This window comes from Molothrus ater, chromosome 2 (genome assembly GCF_012460135.2).
Source record: "Molothrus ater isolate BHLD 08-10-18 breed brown headed cowbird chromosome 2, BPBGC_Mater_1.1, whole genome shotgun sequence".
In the NCBI taxonomy this organism is placed as follows: Eukaryota; Metazoa; Chordata; class Aves; order Passeriformes; family Icteridae; genus Molothrus; species Molothrus ater.
In genome coordinates this window covers 50,774,836-50,786,483 of record NC_050479.2, presented here as the reverse complement: position 1 = coordinate 50,786,483, position 11,648 = coordinate 50,774,836, and the positions used below count along the sequence as shown (strand labels likewise).

Genomic DNA, 11,648 nt, shown 5'->3' with positions numbered 1-11,648 from the left:
GCTCCAAGCCTCTGACTTTACATCCAGTTGCCCTAGGCTGGCTCAAACATAAAGGAAGCTTTTTTATGGAAGGGCCAGACACAAGGGACAAGCCCACAGACCTCAGAGTGTCCCTAGGAGCAATTGCAAATACCAACTCTCTTCAACCAGGTATAAGCTTGCCATTTCCAGTGTGGCACTGCCCTCCTCCAGCAGCTGTTCCTTCACTTCAGGGGCACACAGTGGACAAACCCTCTCCTGGCTGCACCAGTACCTTACACATGCTGCACTTCAACTGCACCAGCCTCCCCACAAACAGGGAAAGGAGAGGGGCAGAAGTAAAGAGCTCCCCTTTTAAAGTACTTGGGGTATTCAGATTATATAGTAATGCAAAATATTTTTATATCATCCCAGGACATTTTTGTTTATACTGCTGAGTGCTATTTTATTTGTTCCAGCTTTGCCACAGATGCACAAATTCTGCGAAAGGAGAAAGAATGTCTACTCTCTATGGTGGCTTTTAAAAAATCAGAAACGCAAGTAAAATCCATTTCTTAAGCAATCATTCCATTAAAAAATCACTATATGTTTATAGAAAACAAAGATTTAATTTTAAAAAGTTAGTATCTAGGTATTCCAGAAGCTTTGAGTCATCCACAGTAATAATTAGGGGTTTGTTCCATACAAAATGCTTTATTTAACCTTCATGCCTCCATTCAGATAATTGTACAAATGCATACATTTAAAGGTTTAAACTCTATTTCAATTCACAGCTCAATTCATAGGAAAGTTGAATACAGAAAAGCAATGCACCAACAAAATATGTCTGAGACACCATTTAAAACGATAACACTTGTTCATTTAAATCTTTGAGAATAGAGTGGAATAATCATCCTCTGACAGAATTTCATTAGGGGACTCCCTTTACATTATCATAGGGCAAAAATCACCTTTTTACAGTAAGAGGAAAAAAAGCTCTGAGTATATTTACAATACATACACTATACATAAATACAAGAACAACACTTACATAATATTAATAAACTTATAACATAGGCATTGCCTAAACACTACATAGTATATAAATGCAGAGGAAACTATTGGGAAATTAGATCTTCAGAAGTTTACTTTAAGTTTTGAAGAAAAGTAATTTTTGTATTTAAAAGCTTTTGAAAAGAAGGCAAAAGAAAGTCTAAAAAACTAATATGTTTGCCTGCTAGCACTGGTATTTTTATTCCTTTTAAATGTAGGAGCTCTATTGACACTACTATCTCTATGGGGTTACTGATAATGGCCCTCCCTTTTCCATCTTATCTAGGAAAAAGACTGAGGTGCTGTACACACTAATTCCATTGCTGTGAAGCTTTCAGTCCCAAATGAATCGCTTGGTAAACTACGGGATGTTTTTGTATTTTTACACAGGAGGATCAAATAAACGCTTATTGGTGCGTACAACAGTAATGACCTAATTAGAAGGAACAATTTGGGGCCAAATACAATCCCATCCTTAGGTTTTCATTCAAATAACACCATGGGGGAATTTGCTTCGTCCATAAGTAACTTGGCCAAGAATGATATTTTTCAGTATTGTTTTTTCCTGAACACAGCTGAAAGAACTTTCTGATTTAATGGTATTTTTGACCCCACATGTTGATAGCAGTGTCCAAATCTCTCTTTCCCTTGATGTGTGTATGAAATGCATGTGCCTGTGTGTGGGTTGAAGGTCTTAAGGCTGATGGTACATGAAACTTAAGTAATTCATTACTATCTCTGTGTATATTCTACAAATGTGCAAATGGGAAATACAACTTTGTAAGGACAGACAGAAGGTCAAGAGAGCATATTGTGTAGGTGTTCAGTGAAGAACTTACATTACCAAGGAAGCCATGTATAGGACAATCAGAAGAGAAATAAACCATGCGGGTTTTTTTAACATGGGAATGTGGCAGTGAAAAAGTCTGAAACCAGAAATGACAACAACGGCTCTGAATCGTGGTAAGTATTGGTTCAGCCATGAAGATTTGGCTCAAGCTGTCTTTCCAAAGCTCTTTTATACCTAGAAAGGCAGGGAGAGGGAGAAAAGTGGTATCTGAACCTGTTTGTGTATTTCATGGTTGATGCTTATGACAATCAATCAAAGCCATCGCCTGTGGTCCCGTATCAGACACTGAATTCATGTTTTTATATGCTGAGGTCACAGAACAGGGCAAGGTTTAGTGAGCCAATGTGTGAACCACCTCTTCTTTTGCTTCTGAGAGCACCTTGGCTCACTGAAACTTCTGACTCTGAATTGGGAAAGATGTTACAGTTCATTTATATGGACAATAGGACCTCAAGTAATTTTTTGTATTCTTGTTTTTGTAATAGCTAAAATTCATATGCCCAGTTTTGTTTCTCTGGAGGACTGAAAAACTCTGTATTGAATAATGTAAAAGTTACCACAAGGGTAATTATTTCATAATTCAAAGTCAGGGAACAAGAGCTGCTATAAAATAATGCTTGCAAAGCAAAAAAAACCAAAAAACAAAAAACAAACAAAAAAAAAAACCAACAAAAAACCCAAAAACCAAATAAAACCCCAAAAACCCCAAACCCAAATAAAATAAAAAAGCCCCAAAAAAGTAAAATCAAAACAAAACAGACTAAAAAAACAAACCAAAAAAAGAAGAACCCTTACTCAGAGTTTGCTTTTTAGAATGAAGGCGAAAAAAACCTGTCTCATTTTGGGATAGTGAAGATAGGGCGCCCTTTCCTACTGAAGAACTAACACATGCAGGGTGGAATCAGCTAAGCCTTCCAAGATGGCAGCTTTCTAAGGGTGCCCTCTTGTAGTTGCTGCTGCTCCAGAACAAAGAACAGAACACTCCTCTCCAAGAAGGGCTCAGGTACTGGGTAAGAAACTAGATTCCTTTCTCCTTCTGACAACACATTCCCTGATGTTCCCCTGAAATCCCTAGCATGAGTTGTATTCTTTTATGGGCTTAATATCTGGAGATAAGCTCAGGACAACAGAATAAGTATAAGCATGTTCTGATGGGATTATTTCTGCCAGCGGTTAACATTTAAATTTGTTACTGAATGAGCAACCTTGTCATGTAATTAACTTGTGCATGAATACCTAATTGTTACATGTGTGTCCATGTGCACCTTTTCTTTTGGGTGGGGGATTGGTTTTGGACCTGCACGTTCATCTGTGTATGAGCCTCAGTGAGACTCCAGCAGTACCCACTGATGGCAGCAGAAGCCTAAACAAAATGCAGGATTTCTCAAATACAAAATTATGCCTGGATAAATGGCAGGTACAAATTCAGAGGATGGAAAGCAATCTTCCTGGGCAAAGGCATCAGGACAACCAGTTACATTTTGATTTCCAATAAATTAATTTTTAAAAATAGAAGAAGCATGAGGGCTGGCATTACATTGCTATTTTAAGAATCCATTAGCAGTAGTTAATATTTACAAAAAAACTGAGAAAAAAATAAGAGTGCAAGAGTCACAGCTGGCCATTTTCTGGTAAGATCAATTAGTCTACGGATGCAAATGTTTAGGCCACTCAATATAAAAATCTCCATACTTCATTTTAGAAATATCGACTTCTTGTTTGCTATTCAAATAGTCTCTAGACAGACAGTCCCTAATTTTTCACTCATTTGTCCCCAAAAGAAAGCGAAGTGATATATTTTGTCCACTCATGAAGTCAACCAAGATGATATTAAATACTATGAGCATTACATGATGAAGAGAAAGGAGACATAAGGTGAACTCTTGTGTTTCCAGAGTTCAATGCAGAGGATTTTTCAAGAGAATCCCTGTTCTTTCATATTCCCTAAAAAAAAAGCTCCATTGGGCTTATTGCTGGTTTTGGATTACTTCACTAGAGAATACCCTGGATACATGGTCATATCCAACATAAATTGGGAAGAAATCCCCTAAAACACTGCTCTGACAACAACTTCCAATCACACCTACTGAGAATCGGTACAGCTACGAGTCATTTGTAAACTAAGATTTATTTTCTTCTTACAAATATATGACAGATGTTATCTGAGAAAATAACTAAAACCTCTAACACAGTATCTCAACATGTGAACATACAAATGGCACTTTGTGTTTGTTTCTGTGCTGCATTATTGTTCTCCAAGTAAAATTTCATTCTCACCTTACTGTTAACAGAATCCCATTAAGTTATTGCTGTGTAAAAGTATAGGAACATCCCATCAGTTCTAATTACAGGCACTTTCAGTTTCTGTTTCACCTCTAAAATAGATTTCAGGCTATCTCACTGAAGTGTATGAGTATTTTAAATGTCAGAACTGTCCTGCTACAATGGATATTCTTGACATGTTACTGCACCTAGAAGACTAAACTCCCCTGGAATCAGCAAAAAGCAGCTGCCTATTTCAGCTTTGCAACCTTTAATCAGGATGCATTGCAGTTGGGGAAATACAAGAAGAAATAAAATCATATGAGTGTTTGCCATTCCTGTATCTGCAGTTCATTGTAAAATGCCAGAAGGAAAAAAGAAATCACAAACCGACAAACCTTTCATATGGTTTTCATTTTGTTTAAGTGTTTTTTTCCTTTATTCAGTCAAAGACATTGAGCATTGACTTATTGACACGGAAGGACTCAGTATAACTTTGCTATATCACACACCATCTGCAAAACAGCAAAGAAGTGGCCACTCCATTTTGCAGAGAAAATACACTCTGATAAAACAGAACAATTTACTTCTTGAGTCTTGTGTTTTAGCTTTGCAAGGCATTATCCTAACAGTCTTCCGAGGAAAACTGGAGGTAAGGATTGTTTAAAAATGTATTTCATTTCAGCTATTTAACACCCCACGTAAAACTTGAGTTTGAAAATTCTTTTCCATTATCACATGTATTACAGAATATTTTAACTGTTACAAGTATAGTAAAATACTTTCAAGTTACTTTGATTTCTAAAGATGCAGTATCCTTACAGTTACATTTTTATGCCAAAACCTGATTTATTGAGGAGAATATAAGCCTTTTCAATGTTCCAGTGGGCATTACTTCATAAGCATACATTACATAGCAACTGCTACACTATAGCAAAACTGAAAATACAACAATTTCTTTGTGCAATTCTCCAGTCACGTATCACAGGGAAAGGCATAACACAATAACATGAGCTGGTTACTTAAGGTAGTATTTTCTGTAACAGTGTTTACTTAAAATTCTTCCTTTTCTGTTCTGTTTTGTTTTGGGTTTTTTCCTAAATTTTAATTTTAAATAAACTTGTATTACCTGCACATGGGTAGAGACACTTGGAAGTTCTGGGGATCATATGCATGAATGTAAGCATGAGCATGTGGGAGTAGCATGGATTTACTGAACGATCTTAAGACTTGACTGCTGTGGAAGACACAGTTTCACACCATGACCTTTCCAAACTCAAATTCAAACTAAAAAGTAAGTGGGATATTGTTAGTCACACCTACTCTGATTTTGAAGTATCCACCTTCAATAAAGGGGAAAGAGATTTTTTTGCTTTACATTAAACAGCATTTATTACCAGAATTTAAATTTATAAATGGCAACTAGAATACATTTTCAATGTGGCTAATGGAAAAAGAGGCTTATGATCACTGCTATTCTCATTATTAAAGGGGAGAAAGGCTGTCCAGCTATTTGTCCATGCTCTGCACTGCAAGTTTACCTGAACATCAACATCACTGATGTAATTTTCAACACTGTTAATTTTGTTATACATTACTCCAGCAAATAATCATATATACAAGTCAGTCTAAATCTATTTAATTAATTATGCAAACATGAGAATAAGGAATACTGCATCTTCATCCCCAAATAAAAACTGCTGTTGCAATGAGCCAGTTTTACAGTGCTGAATATAAGGGGTGCTCAAAAAATAATGACACAATTAAAATTTTTAAAAGTTTAGTATCAAAGCTGTTTGCTCATTACTTTTTCCTAAAATGCTGGCTCCTGACAAATCCATTTAGAACTCTTGAAAATACATGAAATCTGACACTTCATGGCATAATTTCCCTTGCAAGCTGTAACATGCAATGTGATGGCATGGTGGACTGAAATCTCTTGTCTTTCTGAAGGAATTGGACACTGTATGTTTGTGTATCCCAACTGCTCAATTAAGATGGTCCTAGTGGATCGTGTCAGGATGAGTTCTGGTATTTCTGCATGCTACACATGATGTAAGCCTTCGCCACAGCCATGAAATGTCACAGTCCTGTGGTGGGGTACCAGGACTTTTGAGGAAACTACCCCAGAGCGATTGCCCATGGTCTTTGCACACGCACAGAAACTTGGCAGGCCTGAAACAGAGCCAATAAAGGCAAAGACACACTGAGGATTTGGAGGACATCAGCTCTACATTCAAACACCCCCATCCTCCTGAGTAACTTCTCTTAAAAATACTTCTAAGGGGACAAAACCCAGAAAACAACTCCATGGAGTAACTGGAATCAAAGCCTGCAGGTGCTGGTACGAATGAGAACCTTATCAAGAACCAGACTGTGTATCTGAAACCCAGTGGTGGACTACTGCTGGTTGTGCAATTCATCTACAGGTAACAGCAGCATGAGAAGCCCTTGCACATGTGCTGAAAGGCTGAGGATGTACTTCCTGCCTGGGAAATAACAAAATGTAGCACACGCTCCTTTACCTTTTGGCTTCATTCTCCTACCATTGCCCCACTCTGTGTCTGTGTCCCTCAGCATTACTGCTGCTTTAGCCCTCTATCATTTTGGGGTTCTTTGAATAAAACCAGACCCTCTTTCTGTTGCAGTGCTTCCAATTCCTATTGTAATAGGCAACCAGCTGAAAAGCCAGGGATTTACACAAACCAACCTCGGCCTTGGGAGATGAGTCTCTCCAGGGTCTGTTATACACATGCTCTTCCACAGGGCATTTCAAAGCTGAACACTAAAATTAAAGGCCTCTCCAGCTCTCTTGTAGTTTCTCTGTCTTCACTGACAACAGGGGAAGCCTAAAAAGGAGCACTGATCTCTCCCAGTTGCGCCCTGCAACTAATGTTTGAGAGTAACATCACATCCTCCTGTATGCTAACAGAATGCCCAGCAGGAGCTTCTGCTCGAGCAAAATTAATTTTCTATGAGAGAAAAAAACCCCCACCCACAGATCCTGAAAGGAATTCTGTATGCCATTGGTTCTTCAACTGAATTACTGCTATTCAAATAATTAGTTGGTAAAATATTCTTGAGCAAGAAAAGAATTTTATCAATGGAGTTCTATCTGACCTGACTTCTTTCCCTAAATGTCAACAATGACAGATGCATTTAAGGGGATGATATTGAAGTCCACAAAATCCAGACCTCAGACATAATCCATGAAGCACCTCACATACAATACTTTGACAGCCAGTTTTTTAAATCAACAGTAGCAATGCTGCTCGTAAAGACACAGTTCTGCTGCCCTGCAATGCCTCATGGTCTATCCAGAAGCCCTGCTCTGTCCCTGATTTGGAAATGGAGTCTAGAATGTTGTCAAATTTGGTGGAAGTAGATCACCAACATGGTCAATGGGAATTGACAGAGGCATTTTTCCCACAACAGCTGTGAATAATTTGTGTTGAGTTTCTCTACTGATGACTGGGCAGTGGGAAGCCTGAGCTTTTTGTAAGTTCTTTCAGAGAGCTGATAAACTATCCATACTGGGGAATATTAAGGATATTTAAAGACAATCAAACTCTGGATCTTGTGAATGCTGTTATAAAGTATAATCCCAGTCATATTAATCCTCAATTAACTGTAATTGTTTTTGTATCTGTATGGGTACTCTGTGTTGTTTTTTCTTAAAGATTACCTTGATTCCAGAATCCCAACATTACTACATTTCCTTCAGAATCTGGTATTAACTGAGATGGTCAAACATTTAAAAACAAACAAGTGGCATCACAAATTTAATCTGGAATTCCTGGAATAAATATTCATAATTAAATGCATTGCAAAAGACCTTTATGTTTACATCTTTCATCTCTAAGCTATGAAAATCTCAACACTTAGAAAATATTGCCAAGCCTCCCCTTTGTCAAATTTAGCTGAATAGGCAGATCCTTCTGAGGAAAGAAAGCAGAAAAACACTATTCTGTTTGCATGAATAACTGATGACTAAGAATTTCTCTCTTTCCTACATAATTCAATTAATACAAATTGGTTTGCAATTACAGGGCTGTATGGGAATGATCAAGAATTTCCTTTTATTTAATATGAAAAGGCTTGGATTGAGAATCCAAGCAGAGGCAGCCACTGGTACCCATACAGAGGTCCATTTAGATCATACTAGACAGCTGGCAAAATCTTGTTATTCCCTAACTTCCAGGGAGAACTCTAATGTCTTGCAGAGCACAACTGCATATTTCTCTGTCCTACTTACAGTTCATCCACTACCTCCTCAACAATCAACTCTTTCCTTTATCTTTTCTGCTTTCCAGACACAAGCATTATGTTAAAGGAAATAAAAGTACTTAATTGTGGCACCTAGCAGGTCAGTGAAACCAACAAAAAGATTAATTTAAATGCTTAAATCTTACATGCTGTTTCTGCATACCCCCCACTTCTGTTGGTGTGGAGTAAATCATTGTCACAAGAGCCATTTTATTAATTATTGCTTTTTCTCTGCAAGAGATGCAGCCGTTTCTTCTCTGTTTTGTTTTGATGATACATTCAATTCCATCTCAGGAATGGCTATACCACTAACCTTGGTACCAGCAAGTACAAGATTTGACTATTTCCTTGGGTTCAAATAATGGTTGTGGGGAAGAGCATACCTGCATGAAAGAAAACAGCACACTGAGAATAGGGTAGTTGTTTTTAGGTGGTCTCTTTCTATACAAATCAGAAAATGGATCTAAATAATTCCATGGTAAAATACAGATACTTAATATGGTATTTCAGCAGAGATGCTGCTGCCCTTTGCTTATTTTACAGACTTCAACAACGACGACGACGAAAGAAAAGGAAAAAAAAAACATAAAAGAAAAAAGTTAAATGGCTGGTGTCCTCTGGGGCATAATGACAAGTTGTGGTATGATATTAAAATGCCACCATCATTATTGCAAAAGTCTGATCAAGCAAACCTCCAGCTCCGGCAGCGGGACCTCTCCAGCAGAATCCTCTTGCCTACTCACACGCAGCTTGTCTGTAGCACGGCTCCGGTGCAGTGCTGACACCGGCCAGATGGTATTGAAAACAAGGGGAAAAGATGGCATCATACAGATCTAGCGGTCTTCTCTCATCATCATCATCATCATCATCACTATCATCATCGTCATCATCATCATCAGTTCATGGTATCTATACTCCAACCAGCAGTGATTTTTCAGGAACAAAATGTCTGGCAGCTGAGAAAACATACAAGCTATAAACATTTTTTGTCAAAGGATGCAGCATGTAAAATAATGCCCATTCCTGTAGCATCTCGGCTGCTATTTCCCAGGTGATTGTGATGACACTTTCAGGGGGTAGCCATGCTGAGGGGCAGACAGAGTTAACTTCAGATGGCGAGGAGAAGAGTGGCACTTCTTTTCCTGCTTTTTTTGAATTTCTGTTATTATTTTTCGTTACAGACATCAGGGAAAGCCCTGCCTGTTAACACTGTAGAGGGGGATTCAGCCCTGCTGAATTCACTGTGGGTAGTTAAGAGACCCAGCTCTTAAACTCAGCTGGAACAGGTAGCATTTCTCAAACCAGCATGTGCCTGCGGCGGTGGAGCGCCAAGTGATCCGAGCGGGAGAAGCTGCGGTCACAGTCTGCACACTTGAATGGCTTCACTCCCGTGTGCTTGCGGTAATGCCTCGTCAGTTCATCGGATCGAGCAAACTTCCAGGTGCAGCCTTCCCAGGTACATTTGTAGGGTTTTTCTCCTGGGAGAAACAAAAGAAAGAGGGGAAGGGGGAAAAACAGGTTGTGACTTTCCCCTTGTTGCCATTAATCCCCACAATCCCCTCTGCATGCCTCCCATGAACATGCACTGCCTAGGGGTTGCTTTAGGCCAAATTACACAATTATGAGGTACTGGATCTGCTGAATATAAGGAAAAGAGCCTTGACATTTATCATTCCCGTGGCATTCATGTGACTAAGAAAATCAACAGGATTAAGGCAATAATATAGATCCTACCTTGCAGGGGTGATGTGAGTATTAACATCACCCTTGTATGGTAAATATGAGAAGAGGGCTGTGTAATTCTCATATTTACCATACAAGTTTGCAACCCTCATCCTGTCAGGCTGCACTTTCTCCCCAAATGACCAGATTACCTGATATTTCTGCAATTTACCGTGGGCTGACACAGACTTCACATTATTCTATGATGTTTATGAAGGTTTTTGATTATTTGTGTAAACAGCATTCTGGGACATTTCTTAGTAAGCTGGTAAGAATCAACTACAATTTCCCAATGAAGCATAAAAATTCGGTCTGCAAAACCTCCTCTTTATTTACTGCAGCTGCTTAGTAAAAATAATTTTGCATAATATGTGTACAATTTTTAAATGTACTTAGCCATGGAACTTGCACAACACTGTTCATAAATACCCATTTACTTCAGTGAGCTCAGACTTGGGCTAATGTAGATTTTTGGAAAATCCAACCATCTTGCTTTATATTTAAGGGTAAGAACGATGTTGTATCATGTCAGAGGAGAAGATTAATACAGCCAAACTGGATTTTGTGCTTGCATAAAGCAAAAACTGTTTAAATCCCATTCTGGCCATGTTTTTAGGCTATACTTCTTTGTGACGTCTATCACTCACCTTCAGTGTCTATAGAAATGCTCTCGGCAGTTACCTTGATCCCATAATTCAGCATAAACCAAAACTGAGGAAAGGAAACTGTGTGAGGTCCGTATTTATCTTCCTTTTGTGTGTCTAAAATTTTACTTCCCCTTCTGAAACCAGCTAATCACAACCTGGACAACAAAAGGGCATCTCTGCAACAACTGTTTCCTTTGTTAGGCAGAATCATTCTGCAGTTATTTATTATCTCATACAAATCATGAGCAGCTTGCAAGGAATTATTTCAATTATATGAACCACTGACGCAACACTTGCCTTTTCATAGGCAGAACCTCCCTCCTTGCGTCTCTTCAAAAGTCAATAAATGCTTTGCAGAGAGCCCTTGGTTTCAAAAGAAAATTCCCAAGTAAGAGTATCATCACAAAGTTCAAACAGCCCTGAAAAATCCAGCTGAAATGGCCTCTGTTAGGAAACTGAGTGCTGTACAGACATCAGCATGACATGTCAGCGAGGTTGTCAGCAACATTTGAGCTCCTTGGGTTGGTACCTTCTGTGCACCATCTGGGCTGTGCTGCAGTTTTGAAGTCAGATGGGGGTGGGAAACAGTTGCTGTGAGGAGAACCCAGCAATCAGGGCTCTGACCACAACCTGTAGTTGCACCAGCAGCAGCTCAGCCTAGATAATTTTGTTCTCTCCAACCAAGCACAGAGCACCAAACAGTGCTCATTGCCACTGGGTGGCCACAGTGCTGGGCACCTCAAATCCAACAGCTGCTGCGAGCTGGACAGGCAGGCACAAGCTACATGGCAGATGGTGGGATGCACATTCTTGCCAATGACACAATCCTACAAAATGCACTCAAATTTGCCACCAAACTGTCTTACATAGATATTCTTGCCATAAACAGT

The 11,648-nt window shown here is 38.9% G+C and overlaps 1 protein-coding gene across 7 annotated transcripts in view; it reads right to left on the bottom strand.

Moving 5' to 3' along the window:
• Positions 1 to 525: 525 nt before the first annotated feature.
• Positions 526 to 11,648, bottom strand: part of KLF12 (KLF transcription factor 12) — a 234,289-nt gene continuing 223,166 nt past the window's right edge. For 6 of the 7 annotated variants that reach the window (XM_036379110.2, XM_036379134.2, XM_036379126.2 and 3 more), the window contains one exon: positions 526 to 9,867. In XM_036379110.2, the coding sequence (XP_036235003.1) occupies positions 9,686 to 9,867 (182 nt within the window). In that variant the 3' untranslated portion in view covers positions 526 to 9,685. The remainder of the gene's footprint in view (positions 9,868 to 11,648) is intronic. The other variant, XR_008509169.1, reaches the window with a different exon arrangement.